This window comes from Phymastichus coffea, unplaced genomic scaffold (assembly GCF_024137745.1).
Source record: "Phymastichus coffea isolate CEN01 unplaced genomic scaffold, Cenicafe_Pcof_1.1 PCOF00010, whole genome shotgun sequence".
Lineage (NCBI taxonomy): Eukaryota > Metazoa > Arthropoda > Insecta > Hymenoptera > Eulophidae > Phymastichus > Phymastichus coffea.
Window position 1 is genome coordinate 3,581,820 of NW_026706821.1, and position 21,378 is coordinate 3,603,197.

Consider the following 21,378-nt stretch of genomic DNA (forward strand, 5'->3'; position numbering starts at 1 on the left):
ATTGACAAATCAGATGTCTAGCAAGTGCGTTGGCTATAGTAGTCGCCTTTAAATCCTTTATGGGTACAATGATTACATATTTCGTTAGGTGGCATTGCATTGTTAATAAATGACAATTACCACGAGGTGTCGTCCTCAACTTGCCTACCGTGTCTATTGAGACTTTGTCAAAAGCTTCTATAGGAGTGTCGGTGACAATCATCGGTTCATGGGTTTTATGTCTGTCTATTTTCTTTTCTAGACATTTCGGACATTCCCTAACATAGTCCAATACATCATTTCTCATGCCCTGCCAGTAATATTATCTTATGATAAGTTTGGTTTACGCCCTTATGTCCTCCTATTAAGCTATCGTGCAACGTTTTGACGATATTTGTTCTTTCTTCTTTGGGAGGCAAAGTCGTTTTGCCGTAACATACGGTGACTGTTATCGGACTACCTTCAAAGGCTCCGATTAATAGTTCCATTAACAGACCTGGTCCCAAATCATCTGTGTAATCACCTTTTTTAGACATGTGGAAACTATTAACCTTATCACGAATTAAGAGCATCTTTAAATTAGCCAATCCGACCTTTATAGTTTCTACGCTCGTTGAGTTATAATATTTGTCTTTTACCACTATGGAATATATCTTACGTTTTTTATAATTTGTCGTTAAAATTTGTTCAATCTTAGGTTTCTTATTTTTCATATTACGTAAGTCAATAACACCTATCTCGCTTAATAATCTGGCTATTGCCGTGAAATCAAATGTACTATATTGTCTCTCTGGTAAGTCAAGCATTGTTGAGAGTTTCTCACATTATTTTGTAAAGTGAAATATCCAGGACCCAAAAGGTTTTCGCTATCTTCTGTACTTGAAGAACTAGGATTTTTATAATCGCTAGGTCTTTTATACTGATTTATGGGTCCCTTTGCATGAGACAGGATGAAAAAGAGCCTTTGAAAAGTTGAATTCGACCGGGGACTGTGTAGTCTCGCTATTTATACTCTCTTTTTCTTCCGGTATTTCTTCGAGTCCCTTAAATTTAATACCCGTTTGTCCCTTATTTAATGGAGTACTACGGCTTTTAGGTTCGCCAATTTTCACATTAGGCGTCACCGATAACTCTCGTCTCTGCAAAGGGATTAGCTCATCCCTTTCGTTAGATTTTTCATGTTCACTGACATGAACAGAGTCGTTGTCCGACGTTGTTGTATCGCTCTGTGGTTCAGAATTTTTTTGTTCTATTTCGAATTCCACAGCATGTTGGGACAATTCTACTAATTTTTTTATTCTTCTTTCCATTTCTTCGTCTGAGTTTTCGTCACTGTATGGATCCATTTCTCCTAACACATTCTGTAATTCAGGATCTACTTCGTCCCCATCAGAGAAGTGGCTGATTTCGTACGGTTCTAAATCTCTATTGTCCCAATAAAACGTCACGTCTTCGGCACTGCGGTGTCGTCTCAAATTCTCCTCGAACCTAGCACACGATTCTGCAAGTTCATTTTCAGTTAGATTGGTCACGATTTCCTTTCCGGTAGAATCGTGTTTGTTCTCAAAGACGTCGTCGTCATTGGTACTATCAGTGTTATCACTCGTTTGAGGATCAGTCACTTCAATATCTAGTGATCCATCACTTTCGTCGGATTGCGACGTTTGTTGTGTAGCCGATTCAGCGTTTTCAACTAATGTTTTGTCCTTTATACTTTGAGCTGAATCTTCTAACTTTTCGGTTTTCTCCTGTTCCCTTAATCCAGTACGAGTAAAATCCGGAATCGGCGGCTCGCTTTCAGAACTCCCTTGTTTACGTGCGTTAACGTCCGTTTCCTCTATACCTGTCGACGACATCATAGACCCCGAAAAAATGTCGGGCTTTTAGCAGAGATCCTATCGGTTTCTACACTGGATTCGTCCATTAGAGCCTCATAAGATCCTGCAGTGTCAACCTGACTCTGGATTTATTGGACTCTCGGATGTTTTTTTATTTTGGACGTCGTTGGAGGCGTATCTTTCCACACTAGCGGCCTCCGTGAAATGTCAGTCGTGGTTCCGCTTTCTCGGTTAGTCGAGATATTACTGGAATTTTGATCTTGCGGTACCTTCGGTCTAGTTCCCGAAGGTCGTTTCGTAGGATGCTTTTTATTCGTAGGCAATCTAGTCCCTGCTTTTGACCTTTGACCGGATGTACTAGGCTGTGGGTCGGCGGCAGTTGTCAATGGAGCAGGATTCTTACTCCTCGTTCTCCCAGCTATCACACTATGTTCTAACTCCGGCCTTTGTTTGTTGGTTTTAGAACCTAAAGGTCTACCTATCGATCTAGGTTCGCCAGCAATCGTGTTTGCTCGTTTGCGCATTCTTTTCTTTTCTTCCTCTGACTTTTCTTTAGCGGCTTCTTGTTCTTTTGATTTATCTTTCCATTTCTTGAACATCATTACCTGTATATTAGGTATATTGTCATTGAGGTCCTGTTCACACTTTTCTTTTTCTTTTAAATACACATTCAGGTCTACTGGATTTTGGGAAAGTGAATAAGCATTGCAGTTCAATTTACCGGGTTTAAATTTGAAGGTGTACTGAAAATCGGTGAACTTGAACATCCACCTCATCAATCTTTGTCCTGGGTCCTTGCGATTGTGCATATAATGCAATGGCTCGTGATCGGTTATTAGGGTAAATTTCTTGCACATCAGGTATGGGCGGAATTGATTCATGGCATATAGACACGAAATGCATTCCTTTTCTGTCGTCGTATAATTTCTTTCTGATTTTTTTAATAATCTCGATAAATATGCCACCAGGCGCTCCACACTATCTACTTCCTGCGATAGGATAGCTCCTACAGCATAGTCCGAAGCATCGGTAGTCAAAGTGAAAGGTTTCTCGAAATCGGGGAACGTTAGTATGGGAGCTTTACATAAGAGTTCTTTTAGTGTATTGAAGGCTTCTTCTTGTTCGGATCCCCATTCGTATTCTCTGTCCTTTTTAGTTAGATCACTCAGCGGTTTTGCTATTTTCGAATAAGCTTTAATAAAACGTCGATAGTACCCTGATAGTCCCAAAAAGGATCGGATACTTTTTACACCGGTTGGACGTGGGAAGTCCATGACTGCAGAGACCAATTTTGGATCCGGTTCTACACCTCGTTTGCTAATTATATGTCCTAAGAATTTGACTTCTCTACGCAAGAATTCTACCTTGTCCGGTTGTAGGACCAATCCTGCATTAGACAATCTTTCGAATAGTTTTCTGATCTTTCCCTCGAGGTCGTTCAGGGCCTTTGCATAAACTATTACATCATCAAGATAAACTAACATTTCAACGTTTAACAGTCCTCTTAGTAAATGGTCCATCATTCGTTGAAACGTAGCCGGGGCGTTCACCAAACCCTCGGGCATGCGTATATACTGAAAATGTCCACGTATAGTAGAAAATGCAGTTTTAGCTCTGTCCTCGGCCTTCAGAGGAATTTATTGAAAGCCATTTGCAAGATCGAAAGTTGAAAAATAGGTACAGCCCCCTAGCTGGTCTAAGATATCTGCGATGTTAGGGAGAGGGTAAGCGTCTCCAATAGTTCTACTGTTCAATTCACGGAAGTCTATCACAATTCGCCAACGCGGTTTGCCATCGCTTCCGTCTTTCTTCGGTACAATCTATAAGGGCGAATTATAAGGAGAATTTGACTCCTCTATAATTCCATCCTTAAGTCGTTTCGTAATTTGTTCTTCTATAAACTACTTATAAGCCGGCGGGTGTCGATATTGTTTAGTGTTAATGGGCACATTGTTTTCCAGGTGAATTTCATGTTCAATAATACTTGTACATGGTAGCGGCTCACCTGGCAGTAAAAATATATTTGGGTATTGTTTTATCAAACGCTTAATACTTCTGTATTCGTTTGGTGCTAAATGTCCTGTTCTCAATAATTTAAGTAGCCTCTTATATTTTTGTTTGAGCTGTACTCGTATTTCAGCATTCTGTGGACTAGTGCATTCGCTTTCACTTTCCGAAGACGAACTAGCCTCGGGGTTCATATGCTCGAACGGCAGTATGACCCTCGGGTCCACTTCTATTGTTACATCCTTATCAAAATGAGTATTAACAGCTATAATTTTACAAGTTCCATTTTGATTTGTTACTATTCCTTGTCCCATGTATACTCGATCGTCTCCTACGTTGATTCGGGGGAGATATCCTTCCACTAGATTTGTCCGTACCAAGTTTATTTGAATAACTTGGCGCGACCTTGCAGGTATCTTATATTTCACCTTGCTATTGTTGATTTTAGTATCATTTACATTACTTTCAGAAGAATCGGTCTCCCCTTCAGCATTTCTTGGTACTTGATGGGGTACATAGCGATAAGATCGTTCCGTAGATTGTTTATTGGAACATTCTCTGGCAGGAACGGCACTGGGTTCATCACATCGCTGTTTGACATTAAGGCATCGCTGTGATAAGATATCACAGCCCTTGTAGTTTTCAGAAATGCTCTTCCCAACATTCCATCTTCTTGAATTGGAAAATTGTCGCAAACAATATGAAATTTAGTACTTCGTCCATTTATGCTTAGCATAACAGTCCCCAACGTCGGTACTGTGTGAGCTGTAATGCCACTAAGCGAAGTAGCTTCCTTCGGATTAAAAGTCGTTGTCCACCTTAAAGTCTTAAACTTAATTATATTTACTGAAGCGCCATTATCTACCATAAATACTGTCCATTTTTGATTAGTTTCAGGTATATAAAACCTTACTCTCGTCGGCTCATGGACCTCACAATCTCCATCGCCAGATCCCCGATTCGCGGCAATGCAGACGCCTGGTCCTGCATACTGGGAGCCAGGGGTTTCTTGGCTTCCTCGATCATTGCTTGTGTTGGTTTTGCAAGACTCGTCACCTTGATGTCGGGACGAGCCGTTTGCGAGTTTAAAGGCTCAGCATTCGTCGGTTGGTTATATGGCGGATTAGGTCTTAATTCTCGCTGATATTGTCCAACTTGTTTCAACTGGCCGTTTTGTCCTTGAAGCGATCCAAGTCTTGTTTGATCATAACTAATCATGCCATACCGTCTTCCTGTAGGATACAGATATGTGTCTGTATCCGGGTTGTATAATCTTCCGTTATTTTGTTCATAAGAGCGGCCTTGCGAGCCTTGATATCTCGGAATCCAATTCCCAGTCCTAGGCTGATATTGTCTCTGACCTTGAAATCTATTATTCTGAGAATTATTTCCAGAGTAACCTCCGTTATTGGAGTACTGAATATTATTATTTTGGTAATTATTACCGTTCTCTGAATTTTGTTGAAATTGCCTCTGTTGGTACTGGCTCTTTTAAATATAGAGTTGCTGAAATTCAGCAGGCAATTCTTCGAATTCAATGGGCAACTGTTCTTCTGATTCCAATCCCTGCTCTTGCACGTAAGCAACGTCTAAATTTTTGTTGAAACCAGTCCATTTGTTAGCTCCAAACTTAGGTTTCATATTATTTCGAGCCTCAATTCTCAAGGCTTCTTTATAAGCTTCGCTCAAAGAAGTAGGGCATTTGACATCCACTAAATCCTCTATTTCTTTAGGTAAACCGTTTACGAATATCTTTACTACAGCTGACTTCAATGGTGTCAACATAATCTCATTAAATTGTCCTTCCAGTTCATCTTTTAATGCATGTTCTGCACAATTCAACAATATATTGATTCGGTCATGAAAATTCCCGACAGTATCGCCCTGTTTTATTCTTAACGCGTGTAATCTTGCATCATAATAAGCAATATCCTTACACGGTGCAAATCTTTCCTTTAAAGCTTTCGTTAATTCTTCTGCAGTATTAACGGTTTTGCCATACAAACAGTTCCTAGCCGGCCCCCTTAATTTCGCTATGACGGTCTTTACATAGTTTGGTCTTTGGGCGGCAGGTACTGTGGCAGATCCATTTTTTATGTCTTGAATAAAATCTTTTAATGGAAGATTCCTTCCATCAAACTCTGGTATTCCTAACAAGGAATTTTGTAAAGCAAAACTCGCTGAAGCCGATTGCAGCATAACGAGAGTTGCTTGTTGCTGCTCTTGTGCCTGCTGTTGCGCTGCTGCTACTGCTGCAGGGTCTGCCAGTTTGTTCTCAAATAATGCGAATGCGTACTATCAGTCTTATCCCTGATTTCTACACTAATCGTATAATATTATCCTTCTATTTTAACGTATTCAAAACGTTATCATAGGGATCGATTACAGGTTTAAGGTAGATATATATAGTTAAATCATATATATATATATATATATATATATATTGTAACAGGCTGCCGCCTAGCCGCAAATCCCGGGTAATTGTAGTCCTCAATACGGCCAGACAGTGCTCTGCTAGCTGCGGTTTTTGTCGTCGAAGGTCGGCCGGAGCGAGAATCACTATCGACAGAAGTGTGACAATCCTTGAACCGATTATACCACTCTTTTCTTCGTGTTTTGCTCATACACTCGCTTCCGAAGGCCTTTTGCATCATTTCAATAGTTTCCGAACTCGTTTTTCCGAGTTGAAAGCAAAATTTGATGCAAATTCGTTGATCTTGTTTTTAAGTCATTATTGACAATATCAAAATCCGACGAACGCGAAAAAGGCACTGTCAACAAAGACACGCTGCGCATGAACTATACGTCCGGCAGGTGTCAGTAAGTAACCAATAGATTCGTGAGACTTTTACTGTTGACGTTTCTGTCCGGTAGAGGTCACTCGAACACTATGGCGCGAAGATATAAACGTAGGCCCGATACTTTCCGGACAGTCCTCGTACATTAATACATAACACGACTCTACATCTCACTTTAAACGACACGATAATTACTGGATTCGGCTCACGACTCGCGGCGGAACGTATCTTTCTAAATCTTTTACGTGCGCCAGCGGGACCTGTCGCTTGTCCTTTACCTCCAACTCATACACGACGTCCGAAATATTTTTGTATCAAATCCCCTTCACCAAACGCGCATACCGGCGCTTCCTATCGTACGTACACTTCTATCCATCTTGAGCGCTCTCAATATGCTTACTCACTAAATCGCGTAGCGCGTTTAACCGCTGCAAGCGATCTTGCCAAATTTCGGGACTCAATCTGCTCACGGGTACTTTCCTCTCTACCTCACGCCTTAGGCTTTTCGCGGGCCGCGGATTACGTCCGAAGTTCAGAAATGCCGGGGAAATCTTCGTAGAGGACTGACAAGGGAAGGCAGGGAGGTGTCCGTCACCGATTTTCTTCAAACTTTGCATACGATTAGAGTATCGAAAAATATTGGACACGTATTTTTTTGTAGCGGCCCATACGGTAATTTAGGTGGTAAAAACAGGGTTGCCAATTATAATTATCTACATACGCTTGAAGTGCATAAGTTGGCGAGACGCTAAATTCAAATTATCATATCTCGGTGAAAGAAAAAGATATCTGAATGAATAAAATTCATTTTGAAGGGAAAGACTCATACTTTAAGATATATTAATTAATATAAAAGAAAAAAATTATCTTATGATCTTACATAACCTCAAATATGTGTAAAAGTCGTGTTTTTTGCACTTGAAAAGATTTATAGTGTTTCTTTTGTAATGTTTTTCGTTCTTTCAAATAGGAAACTCAATTTTTTGGGTCCAATTCCAAAAACTGGCCCAAATCTGGCTCACCTTGAAAATTTCAAATGGAAACTACTGTTGTTTATGGCAGATTCGAATTATGGGGGCAATTACACGTTCAAACGTGATATCAAATTTTACCGAAAAAATTTGTATTTTGAGTCCCAAAGTGGCAATAAAAAAACATTTAATTATATATTTTGTTTATTATAAATATTATTTATTTATTTTTTTTAATAATTACAGTGCCGCTCACGCACTTTTACCCCCCCCCCCCCCCCCCACGGGCAAAATCAGTCTAACTTCAAAGTTTTATATCTCTGGTAGAAATTAACATACAGAGACGCGCGTGAGTGCGTTTGAAAGGTCTTTCGGAGAGCTTTCAAATGATATGATTCACGGTTGCCATCGACTGTTTTTTTAAATTTTGCAACAATTATGCAAAATTGAAAATTCTGAAATTTTTTTATTATTTTTGACAATTAGCCAATTTTGGAAAAAAAATCGTACGAAAATTTAAAGTACACCATTTTTTAGCTATTACCAAGCCCTATCTGAATCACTCATCAAAAATTTATTTTCGTCAAATATGACACGCGCACGGGCATTTTTTCCTGGAAGTGACAGTTTTTTTCAACATTTTTTATCTCCGTCAAATTGTAACAATCGAAAAAAATTTATAGGAGAAAAAATGTTTGTTGTTTCACGTAGAATACTGCAATAATTTTTTTTTTGGTTTTTCGAAAAATTTTTTTTTCGGTTTTTTTCAATTTTTTTTTCTCACAGTCGGTACGCTAAAAAGATGAGAAATCACAAAAAAAAATTTTTTTCCACCCATTCAATAATACTACATAACAAGTATCGTAAATTACATAAAAAAAAAACTCTTTTTTTTTTCGATCTTGAAAAATAATTTAAACCGAAAAAAAAAATTTTTCGAAAAACCAAAAAAAAAATTATTGCAGTATTCGACGTGAAACAACAAACATTTTTTCTCCTATAAATTTTTTTCGATTGTTACAATTTGATGGAGATAAAAAATGTTGAAAAAAACTGTCACTTCCAGGAAAAAATGCCCGTGCGCGCGTCATATTTGACGAAAATAAATTTTTGATGAGTGATTCAGATAGGGCTTGGTAATAGCTAAAAAATGGTGTACTTCAAATTTTCGTACTATTTTTTTTCCAAAATTGGCTAATTGTCAAAAATAATAAAAAAGTTTCAGAATTTTCAATTTTGCATAATTGTTGCAAAATTTAAAAAAACAATCGATGGCAACCGTGAGTCATATCATTTGAAAGCTCTCTGAAAGACCTTTCAAACGCACCCACGCGCGTCTCTGTACATTAATTTCTACCAGAGATATAAAACTTTGAAGTTAGACTGATTTTGCCCGTGGGGGGGTAAAAGTGCGTAAGCGGCACTGTACATTCATATACATATTACCATATATAAAATACATCTTTGAATTTATTCCGTACATATGTTTGATATTTTTGAGAATTATTTTATATAATTATAATATATAATTCTTACAATAATGATACTCTGTAAAAAATGATTGAAGCGTAACTTTTTTTTACACCAACTACAAATTATAACTGCAATGTTATCTTCGTAGGTACATACAGGTTCTTCTTTTATGGCAAAGCAAAATTCAACAGTATTATCAAATTTTGGAAGTCTATCAATATAACCACTTTTGAACCATGCATACTTAAAAGTATTATGATACCTCAGAGAAGATAACTGATTATGTACGAGGGATTGCATTTTTATGATAAAATTTCTTTCGTATAATTGATATTGTATTGCATTAAAATAATAAAACCAGATAGCTTTCTTACAAAATTCTTCCAGAATCGAAAACTATAAACATCCAAAGGCTGAATTTTACCTGTAGTGCCAGGCGGTATTGTCATTACCATTAAACTTACTTGTTCCGGTACAACTTCTTGTACGGTATTATTACATTGTCCACTCCAAGAGTCTAAAAGTAAGACCGATGAATTCCCAGTATTTTTTAAAAATACTTCTTGCATCCACGTCTGAAGCAATTGCTTAGAAAGTTTTCCAGATGTAGAAGCTCGTATTAATACATTTTCTGGTGTAAATAATGTCTGTCTAACTCGTGGCCCAAAGTCTCCACTTGCTTCTTTCAATACTAAAAATAAAGGTGAAAGCAAATTACCCTCTGCTAATATAACAGGTTGAATAGTGTAAGTGTGTGTTAGGGAAGACAGAGATTGTGCTATGCTTTGAATTTCTTTCAGTCCTCTATAATTTAATGTTCTACCACTGTGAATCTCCAAATTAAATCCACTCTGATCAGAATTATGTACATTGCTTGCACCGTATCTTGTAAGCAATTGTTTCATTTCAACTCTAAAAGTTTCACATTGATTTTTAATTTCATCAATATTTTTCAATGAATCTGTTGTAACAAATTTAGTGATTTTTCGAGATACTATATTATGTTTTTTTTTAAATTGCCAGATCCACCAATTCGATGCTTTGAACAAAGGCATAGCTATTTCAGCTTTTTTTTGTAAAGCCCATCTTTTCAAATCAATATCATGTACAGTCATCTTCGATATCATAGCTTCATTAAAATTATTGAAAACATATTCTGATATCTTGAATAATTTATCATATCTACTGCCTCCTGCTTCAACTTGCTGTTTCCATCGTCGTAATTGTCGCTCGCTAGTTACTTGTTTGTATTTGTGCTTTACAGTATTAAATGAATAAGGCTTACCTTTTCCACTCAACCAAAAATTTACTGCTTTTTCTTTATATTTAAAGTCAATTTTGTCTTGCTCACATGGATTATTTAATTCTTCTAGAAAATTCTCCGATTCTTCGTTTTCCATGTACTCAATAGCTTCTGGATAAATTTCATTTTCATCGCAAAAATACAATGTCGTTTCTTCTTGGACATCAACATCAGAATTTTCTGCATGCTGTCTTATTATTTTCTGCAGTATGTTGTGCAATTGCATTTCTTCGTCACTGATTAAAACCTTTGGTTCGCCATTACTGCTCCGATCAAATGTTATTGAAGGTAAGGTTGTTACAACTTTTGCGTCAACAGGCATTTTTTAAATATATATATAGTATCCAATATGTAAGAATGGTGAAAAGTCTGATTTGAAAAGTCACGCAATCAAATTCTGAGCACAGAATTTTCGATGATAGTAAAACTAATTATTTTCAAGTAGTCTTAACAATTTTATGAACAATCTTTTATATGAATTGTACATCTAAATGCATTGGCACTTACTAAATATATACAGGTGTTATGCGATACAAATACAATTTTAAACTAAACTCGACCTTTCATAAAACGTGTTTTTATATTTTTGCTTATGAGCAAAATAAAATAATATTATAAAGATAACAAAAACCGAACAACATTGTCAAAAATATCCAGTGGTTAATTATTGCGGCACTGCTTCCGCATATTAGTATCAATATGATTAATCAATCGAGGTTTCCGCATTTTCAGTGGTCAATAAAAGAATAACAACAAAGTGTCTGCAATATTTTTATTACTATTATTGTTATATATATAATTAATGCTGTCAAAATACAAAATTATTTATTTGGTGATAAGATTTTATATTCATATGCACATCAATGTAATACATTGATTATAGGTATACAATACGATGAGGAACATAAGAAAATCTCCTAATAATTACAATATAATAATAATAATAATAACAGAAATCATAATAAACTGTTAACTGGTTGATAATAGTTTTTTCAGAAAAATTTTTAACTAAAATAAAATTATTTTTTGAGCCAGAAAAACTGCGTAAAAATCATTTTTCAAAAAAATTTGCATAATATTTATAATCAACAATAAAAAAAAATTAAGAAACAAAAACAAGCGAAGTTTGTGAAATCCAAAAAGTTCCAAGAACCACAGGTTTTTATTTTTGATGCCACTTTGGGACTCAAAATACAAATTTTTTCGGTAAAATTTGATATCACGTTTGAACGTGTAATTGCCCCCATAATTCGAATCTGCCATAAGCAACAGTAGTTTCCATTTGAAATTTTCAAGTTGAGCCAGATTTGGGCCAGTTTTTGGAATTGGACCCAAAAAACTGAGTTTCCCATTTGAAAGAAGGAAAAAGATTACAAAAGAAACACTGTAAATCTTTTCAAGTGCAAAAAACACGACTTTTACACATATTTGAGGTTATGTAAGATCATAAGATAATTTTTTTCGGTCAAACTAATTAATATATCTTAAAGTATGAGTCTTTCCCTTCAAAATGAATTTTAATCGTTCAAATATCTTTTTTTTTCACCGAGATATGATAATTTGAATTTAGCGTCTCGCCAACTTATACACTTCAAGCGTATGTAGATAATTATAATTGGCAACCCTGTTTTTACCACCTAAATTATCGTATGGGCCGCTAAAAAAAAATACTTGTCTAATATTTTTTGATACTCTAATCGTATGGCAAAGTTTAAAGAAAATCGGTGACGGACACCTCCCTGCCTTCCCTTGTGAGTCGCGGTATTTATCGCGTGCCTAAACTCATGAAGATATCTATTCCAATCTCTGTGATAATTATCGACAAAAATAGCGATCATAGTCTTCAGGACTCGGTTCACTCGCTCTACCGGATCACTCTGCTGGTGATAGGGAGGACAGAATACGTGCTCCACGCCATACTCGCTTAAGGTATCCTGAAAAACTATACTCTGGTACACTTTTGCGTTATCGCTAACGAGGTAATCCGGTGTTTCCCATCGCAGAAATATTAATTCCTCAAACGCGCGTGCAAGCGACTTTCCGTCCGCCGAACTCAACGGTTTGAGCTCTACCCACTTCGTGAACAAATCCTGAAAAACTACAATATACCTATAACGATTCTTACTCCTCGACAACTCCACCACGTTCGTCGCGACCACCGCCCAACGATGTTCAATCAAGCGCCTTCCTATTAACCATTGGGGGGGGGGGGGCGTTGCTCGACATTGTACCGCTGACACTCTTGGCACTGGTCGACAAAGGTCTTCACGTCATACCAGACGCCTCGCCAGTAGTACTCGCGAGCGACACGATCATAAGTCTTTACCTGTCTGAAATGCCCTGAGAACGGCGCACAGTGCGCATTCCGCAACACCCTTTCTCTATACTCTAGCGGATCTACGAGTCGCCAACATTCTTCGCGATTAGTAACTAGGTTTGGGATTAGCATTCGGCGAGTACTCCGGGCCAAACAAAGCGTCCATAAATCGCATAAACGTTGCGGGGGCATTCACTAGATCGAACGGCATTCTCTCGAATTCCCACAGTCCTGATCCCGGTACCGCGAACGCAGTGTACTGCTTGCTACTCTCCTCTAACGGGATCTGCCAAAATGCTGACCGTAAGTCGATTTTTGAGAGTAAAGCCGCGCCGCGCAGCCGGTCTAAAATCGAAACGAGATTAGGCATCGGATATGCATCGATTTTAGTTACTTTATTCACCGGACGAAAGTCCAGACAAAATCGATACGTTCCGTCTGCCTTCTTGACGATCACCGGCGCGCTACTCCATTGACTATTCGACGGTCTTATAATTCCTGCACTCCACATCCGCATCGTTTCCTCTTGCGCAAAGCTCAAGATTGGAGGCGACATTCGCCTCATAGGCGTCTTGATAGGCTCGTGTCACCGAAGTCTATGATATGCTTGATCAAGTTCGTTACGGCCGGCGCTGCTCCGGGCTTCGGCACAATACTGTGCACAAGTGTCAACATCTGTTCTCGCTGCGTTTCATTTAGTTAATCCAGCGCATTCCGCAAATGTGTGCGCCGACCCTTTCTCGTTACTCGCAAACGGGATCCACGTTCTTGAGCCTTTCGGCCTCCATTCGCGTCTCTCAATACTAAACTCCTCCATTCACTCGTTCCGAAAGTCAACACCGAATATCAGATCTCGCGCACACCTCGCCACCGCGCATGCAGTCAAAGCTCCGTAGTTTCCGCCGATCTCCAGGTGCAACTTCAGATCTTCGAGTGCACATGGTTCTTCACCCGAGACTCCCTTTACTACTGTAGTCGGAGTTTTCAGTCGCGACTTAAATCTATTCGCTAACCCCGGGCTTACATCGGTCACTTGCGCACCCGAATCAAGCAGCGCCGAATAATTCGTACCGTCGATATTAATCGTGACGAAAAACCTGTTCTCAACTACCTCTATATGCGCTACATCCTTACGACTCGTTTTCCCTGTAGTAGAGCTTCCCGAGCTTGTCTCGGCCTTCCCCTCCACTAACACAAAAGGAGCTTCCACCACCTTTTCCGATACACTCACGTCTTTGGCAACGACCCTACTGTCCTTTATCGACCCATTCGTTGCTAAATTGACCAGAACGGGCAGTCTCAAGGAGCATCGCAGCGGCTCCGTCGGATACTCACCTGCCTCTTTTCCGACGGGGAACGGTCAAAACGATTAACTATAGACTGAAACGCGTTGATGTAATCACTCAGGGACTCCCCCTCGGCTTGCGTGCGTAAACGCAACTCCTGGTATAAATCCGATCGCTTCCAATACTTACTGAATTCCTCGTTAAAGTCTTCTTAAAACTCGTCGAGATTAGACCAATTGAGCTCGTTATTTCGGTACCACAATGCCGCTTTCCTCGAGAGTACCACACCCACCGGTTCCAAGATCTCATCGTCATCTAATCCGTAAAACCTTTGACATCGCGTTAATTCTCGCACGAATCCTTCCGCGTCCGCGTTACCCTTCCCGCTAAACTTGAGCGACTAGACACGGAACGCGCTCACCGTGTCCGCCGGCCTACCTCCTATATACCGACCCGGAGCACGGATGCTCTTGCCCGTCGTCTCGCCTGGCCCACTCCATACATCTTAAACGCACGCACGTTATCCATATCGGAGCCCGACGAGTCAGTATTTTCTTTCGCCCCAGCTTTGGCTCGAGTCCTATGCCGCGCGCACTTCACGGTGGTAAACTGCTCTGCCCTCGATCCCTTCGTCCTTAATCCGGATCGTTCACCTTTCCCCGCCTAATCATACAAAACTTCCCAAAAAACCTCCTTCAAGCTTCTAGTCGGGTTCGCCGGTTCTCTCGCCACAATCAGCGTATTTGAATCTTATCCAGCGTTAAGGGGGTATCCCTCAATAAATCGCAGAAAATCGACGAAAACTTTGGGAATTTTTTAAAAGAAAACTATTCAATATTTTTTCATGAAATTTAGACTGTATTTTATTGAAATTTTAACAAATTAGAAAAAATTTTTTTTAGAGAAATATTGTAATAAATAAATGTGCAGTACTCGTTCAAAGTTATAAACTTTTTTTTTTTTCCTTTTTGGCGGTTCAAATCCTGGCTTTCCAATCACTCTGAAACATACAAAAAACATTTTTTTAGTTTCATTAGACATATTTAAGATATTATTATATTCAGATATTTATTAGACATGAACCTAAATTTATTGCTCGGAAAAATTATTTAACAAAATGGCGGACTTTTAAAAAAAAAAATATATTTTTTTTTTATTGTTTATGCAAAAAAGCGGTTAACAAACAATATTTGACAGAATTTTATAGGTACATCGACGAGATTATTTAATTTCCGTTCAAATGGTATTTTTTTTTTTTTTAAGTTGAAAATTCGCTGAGTAAGAGCGCCCGCCAAATCGACAAATCGAAAAAAAATGATTCGGAGATAAACGCGTTTAAAGTTTGCGGCAGGCGAAAACGGCATTTTTTTTCATACTCACATCGAATAAAATTGGTTTTCACTCAATCAGCAATACCAGCACCATAAAGGATACCTTCTTCTGCATCATACTGTTGATTTGACTTCGCAGCTTTTAGTTTTTTAGCAGTCCTAGCTGCTTTTGTGGATTCTTGGCTGCGGATTTCTTGACGCTTCACGCGCTCATCGTCTGCGCTCTTCGCGTAGTTGGCTGCGGATAACCCGATCTTGAACTGCAGCGATTTCATAATTCTTAGTACACCATAGAATCCGTCATTGAAGAGTACAGCAGCTGTATGAGCGGCAATTTCAACAGTTTTTGGCCCACAGTGTAAATGCTTCGGAGCTAATCGCCAAATGACTGAGTTGAAACTTTCGTTTGCATTTTGCGTGTAGCCACCTAAGCATCTTTTCAATAAATCATCTTTCGATAAAACTTGATAAATCGGGATTAAATGTTTTTGTACATCTGGGTGTAGTGGAGCTGGATACTCATAAACATCCTACTTGCTCGCCTTCTTCAGTTGAGAACTGATTACTGCGGAAAGATCTTCGTCTCTTTGCGGCACGATAGCCTTCTTCTTTTTCGCACTTAGGATAACTAGTACTCATTTTCAAATTGTGAAAACTAGAAACACGATGCTCACTACCCAAAAGCCGAAATAAAACTGAGCAAACTGTAGTAGCGGTCTCCCAAACGAATCCCTACCTTTCCCCAGAAATCTTTGTACCTACTATGCTACACCTAGCCTGACCCTGTAAACGAACGTACAGTTTATACAAAGGAAGATCGAGAAACATCTAATCCATTGTATATTATAAGTAGGAAGCGAACTGCAGCGCACCGCCCAGCGGGGCGCCTTGCCGCTCGAGCGCGCAGCTGCCTACCTACTCTGCGCGCCAGAGTTTCTATACGAAAATAGCTATAGCAGCTGAACTGCTCTGAATTTCGGTCCAATATTTTAACAGCACATTCTTGAAATGATGTATTTTCGATCTATGCAAAAAAAAAAAAGACTTTTTTCATCGATCTATTGAGGGATACCCCCTTAATCGGGACTTTGCTAGTGGCCTCACTCACTTCTTCATCCAAGAATAATTCCTGCTCGTCTTCTCCCTCCGACTCCGCTTCGTTAATAGTACAGGGGGACGGCGCTTTACTCGGCGATCGCGTCTCCGAGGCTCGAGCAGCCATCGGCACGGCGGAGGCCCTTTGCGCTCGCCCATCGGCTTGCACTCCTATCGCGGCCTGTTACACTCGATAAAGGTTATTGGCGCTACCAGACAGGGCTTCTCGGCCTCTCGACGTATCACTAAGCGCGGCAACTATGCAAACGCGCCCCACACCTGACCTAGGATGCCAGGCTCATTCTCTTGTCCATAATACCGGACACCGGGATTTTAAGCCGGCTCCTCTTCGCTGCTCGTCGCCAACGTTCCATCCGCGGGCATCAACTCGTCGTTTCCTGTTCGTCGGTCACCCGAACTAAGTCCGGCCCCTCGGCTAATCCCTGCTGCGCGACGCGGTTATACGCGTTGCGACGCCACGCGCCGTCGGTCACGACTCCTCGCGGGCTCTACCGGGCTTACCGTTGGCCCGTCTCCTGACCCCTCGCCATCCACCATTCCGGTCATCGCGATTTCCCGCGATTCCTCATGGAGAATATTTCCGGGCGGCTCTGGGATGAAGCCCAACACGAAGTTTCCAAGAGTTAATGGCAAATTCCACTCAGATCTCTCGCGCGCGATCATATATCGCAACATGTGGTCCTGCATGTCCTCGTATGTGCCACTCACGCTTAATTGGCTCCTCTGTAACAAAGCCATAAGCTCAGCCAGTGGGGTCACGGTGATGCGCCGCTTCAGCGCTCGTACGTCTCGATCCTTCAAAGTCACGCGCATCACGGGATTTATCGGTCGCGGGGGCGGCATCATGACGTCACCGTTCTACGACACTTGTCAGCGCAAATGATCCGTCCCTGACGCGAGTCAACGGCAAGATCCGTGACCTACACCTGCAATAACGCGACCAAAACCTTTCGGTACAGATACGCTGACCCTACACAACAAGCGCTTTCTACAATTACTCAGATGCGAATTTATGCACCTCTAGTCGGGCTATGTAAAACTCTATTCGAGAAGGTTGCGGATTAACGCAATTCCTCCTCTCACTAGGTACATTCGGCGGATTTACGCCAAGTGTTTACCCTGCGTCCTACAATTCCCTCTTTCTCGCAACAAACACTAGACGACAGAGTCAAATTTCATAACATGCACATTAGCCGGGCTCTCGGGCAAAGATGTGTCAACTATTCAGCGATAATCCACTTAGCAACAATACTACTCGACTCGGCTTTATGCTTCACAACAAAAACAGTCAGCGACAATTTGTGATCTTCAGAACACTAGTCCGAAAGCACACTCGTCCATGCCCAAGCGCAGCGACGACAGTAAGCAGTGATGTTTGCTATCAAAGTATAATAAAAGACAACAATTGTTCACATTCAAACTCGGTATTGCGACGGCCCGCGCAGCTCTTAGCTTGCCTCGTATCGAAGGCGCAGCCAGCCTGTGTGAATGTAAACAAACCGCTCGGGTTACTAACGGGCACTATTCGACCGCTCGCGGCTCACAACAACAAGCGCTAACCTACGCTGTTCGACCTTCGCGCGGCTTCGACGCGCCCTTTCTACCCAGTTTTTGTCCTCTCAAATTCCTCGATTTTGAAATTTAACAAGTGCGTTTCAATCCTCACTCCGTTCCTCTCAGCCCAAAAATTGCCAATTTTTCAGCTTTCCCCACAAGGGATGCCATGTGAAACTAATGATTAAAATTTAACGAGCTTTGGGGAAAAATAATTCTCACGAGCCGTGCAAGGGCCCGTGCCCAAGCGCCGTATCACAAATTATTTGAAAAGGGGAAAGGTAAGGGAGGCTCTTTCGCTCCTCTGAACGACGGGCCTCATCACTAAATTGACGTTTTGGGCTTCGGATTGAGAGGAAAGGAATGACGGATGTGCACAATAATCACTCCCGATAACCGTTAACAATATTTATTCGTAGACGCTTAATAATAAAAGAGCGACCACGTGAGTTCACGCGTCGTCCTCGACGGCCGCGTGCCTGCGCTCGTACAGACAATCACACGGGGCACGGTACAATAGTTTGAGAGGATTATAAAAGAGGAACTCGTTCTATTCATTAATTTCGCCGTGCTCGCTGAAGGTCGCGAGCACTTCAACGCACTCGCAAATAGAGAGAGAAAGACGACCTGACCTGGTGAAGCTGCTGGCAGGAATCGCTGCTAGTGCTGCTGGCAGGCGATGCTGCTAATTCGGCTGTTGGCAGGAAATACTGCAGAAACTGCTAGCAGGCTTGTGACAGGCTCGGATGGATTCCACGATGCTCCAAGGGTCGTTGGACATCCTCTCCAACTCTGTACTCTGCTCGACGTCGTCTGACTTCTTTGTCTTGCCCTGACTGTTCAGTTCTCTCTCTCATGTGCGCACGCTCGGCCGTCAAATTGATCCGTCTATCTCAAGATCGCTGCTCGAACTATCTCCACTAACCGTTCGCACGCCGGCTCGAGCAACGCCGGTGACTTCGCTCTCGAGAGCGGATCGCCGCGGGTTACTCACGCTCGCTCTCTCTCTACTCGCGACGCGTCAATCTCTCTCTCTTCTTCTTGCCGCAGCCGCTCTCGCTCCTAATTGGCTCCTAATGACGATGCCCTGCTCAGGTATTGGCCCTGAAATAAAGCGGTGCGACCATCGGTATCGGTTCTTAACTTTCAAACGCTCGCCAGGGCAACAGCGAAAAAGCGAGGCTGCGAGAGAGAGAGAGAGAGAGAGAGAGAGAGAGAGAGAGAGAGCGCGAGAGTGAGCCAGACAGGGCCGGCTATTTTAGTTAGGGCCCCGTCACAAAGTCACTATCTTTTATCCCCCTTTAAATCCAGCAACTTTTGTCTGAAATATTTTAACTAACTCTAACCCTTTTCAAAAATCTATCTGGGCGAGGTAAAATAGGACACCCTATATACCTCATACTTATTCTTAATATGCACAAATCTAAAGAAGAAGAAAGGCATTTCAGGAGGAGAGGTTTTCTTGAATAAGGTCAATGATGATATTACTTTTTTTTAAATGGAGATAGACAAATGAAAAAGTCAGTATTTGAATACGTCCATATAACAATATGAGTATTAATTCCCTTTTCAAATATTATGTTAAAAAAACAATGTGATAGGTATGCAAAACACAAAAAATAATCTTTTTGACTTATTTTGTATTACATGAGTATATTAATATTATATATATTATTATTTATTACTAGCATAGTAGTGCTAATGTCTTTTATATTCTCATATCAACTGTTATAAAATCTAAATACTTCATTAAATTTTTACTTAATATATTTTTACTTTACAATTGTTACTCAATACAAATTGATTATTTATTTTTGTTGCAGGTACTAATTGAAAATTTAGAAGAACAGAATGCTGAAGGATTTACTGAAGCAGTTAAAGAATATGATTCAATTTCACGTTTAGATCAATGGTTTACATCTATATTATTACGAATCAAGAAACAAATCAACGATAATCCTGACTTACGTTAGATTCTATAATATTGACTTAAACAAGTGGAAAATAATTCTACTTTAATATCCTCTATGCGTGAATCATTATGATTCTGCAATAAATTCAGATATAAAATTTTGAATTATCTATAGGAAATTAGAAATATGTAATGTAGTATAATTATTGATAAAGTAGCTGTGAATAAATGTGTACTGGATATACGGTTAAAAAGACATGATTATTATATTTATTTTGTTGATGTTCTAACAGAACACATCAATAAATATTTCATTCTACAGGAATGTTATGTACTTTGGAGTTAAGGGCTTGGGTTGATTAGCTCTTAGCTTGGAAGACTTGGGATGACAGGAATTAAAGTTTAAAGGTACGAAATTATAGTCTTATCAGTTTAAGGGTTCGTAGATTGTGGTAATTAGGGCTAAGGATTGAGGATTGTACCGTCGCAGGATACCGAACTCGATAAATGTGAAAATGACAGTTTAAAAATGTGGTAATAACTTTTTAGGTGACAGAAATTAATGTTAGATGCACAGGCGACAGAATTTGAGGACAATAATTGAATTTGGAGTTGAAGTTCTGCAAGTATAGTCTCGCAAGTTAGAGAGATGAAGAATTTTGGAAATTGGGATTTTAAAGCTGAGACTATGATCTCGCAGGTTACAGAGCACCATAATTATGAAAATTGAGATTGAAGAATCTGGGGTTATATAAGGTTCTATAGGTCCCAAAGATTATGAATATTGATATTACTGGTTTGGTTAGAACTGCGCATATTACAAGCCTCCATCCTTATAAAAACTTAATCTTATTTCTAAAAAGAACTCGCCTGATTCTACGCTAAATAGATATTATAAGTGTTGTCCAAATTTGAAAGTAGGTTTAATTATTTGTATAATGTATGGAAACTGCTACCATATAAGCGAAGTAATCTTAGAATATAATTATGTAAGCCCAATTAAAATAATAAATATTGAATTTATTATTTGCCAAAACTATTTTAACTTTGCCCTCACCTCAAATCTAACACATGATAGTCTAAATAAGAAGCAAGAAAATTCATTGCTCAAGAGTGACGCTGGAGAGGTGACAAGAAAATATTAGTAGGGATTTCCTTATGCGAGCGCGTGCGCGCACGTACACGGGGGGGCGTCTCGGTCGGGTCAAGAGTTGAAATCCGAATGAAGCTTCTTTATTGTATGTTGAGCGCCAGCCATCATTCTTACGTGAGAAAAAAAAGTAGCGCTGCAAACTGGGATCGACTAGTTCGCTGACTCGAGTACGCGCACACGTAAGGGACAAGAGAGGGAGAGGGGGACCAAAAGATTAAGCAAGCTGCGAGCTGCGCATGCCGCTGATGATGGCTGCGGCTATGGCTGCTGCTATTGCCGCTACCGCTGCTGCTGCTTCCTGTTGACCTCCCGATGGTTATCCTATTGTCTCGTCCTTGGC

The 21,378-nt window shown here is 40.1% G+C and overlaps 1 protein-coding gene across 2 annotated transcripts in view; it reads left to right on the forward strand.

Moving 5' to 3' along the window:
- Positions 1-20,141, forward strand: part of LOC131671528 (alpha-soluble NSF attachment protein) — a 336,818-nt gene extending 316,677 nt beyond the window's left edge. For both annotated transcript variants that reach the window (XM_058948028.1, XM_058948020.1), the window contains one exon: positions 19,797-20,141. In XM_058948028.1, coding sequence (XP_058804011.1) covers positions 19,797-19,946 — 150 coding nt within the window. In that variant the 3' untranslated portion in view covers positions 19,947-20,141. The remainder of the gene's footprint in view (positions 1-19,796) is intronic.
- The last annotated feature ends 1,237 nt before the right edge of the window (positions 20,142-21,378 follow it).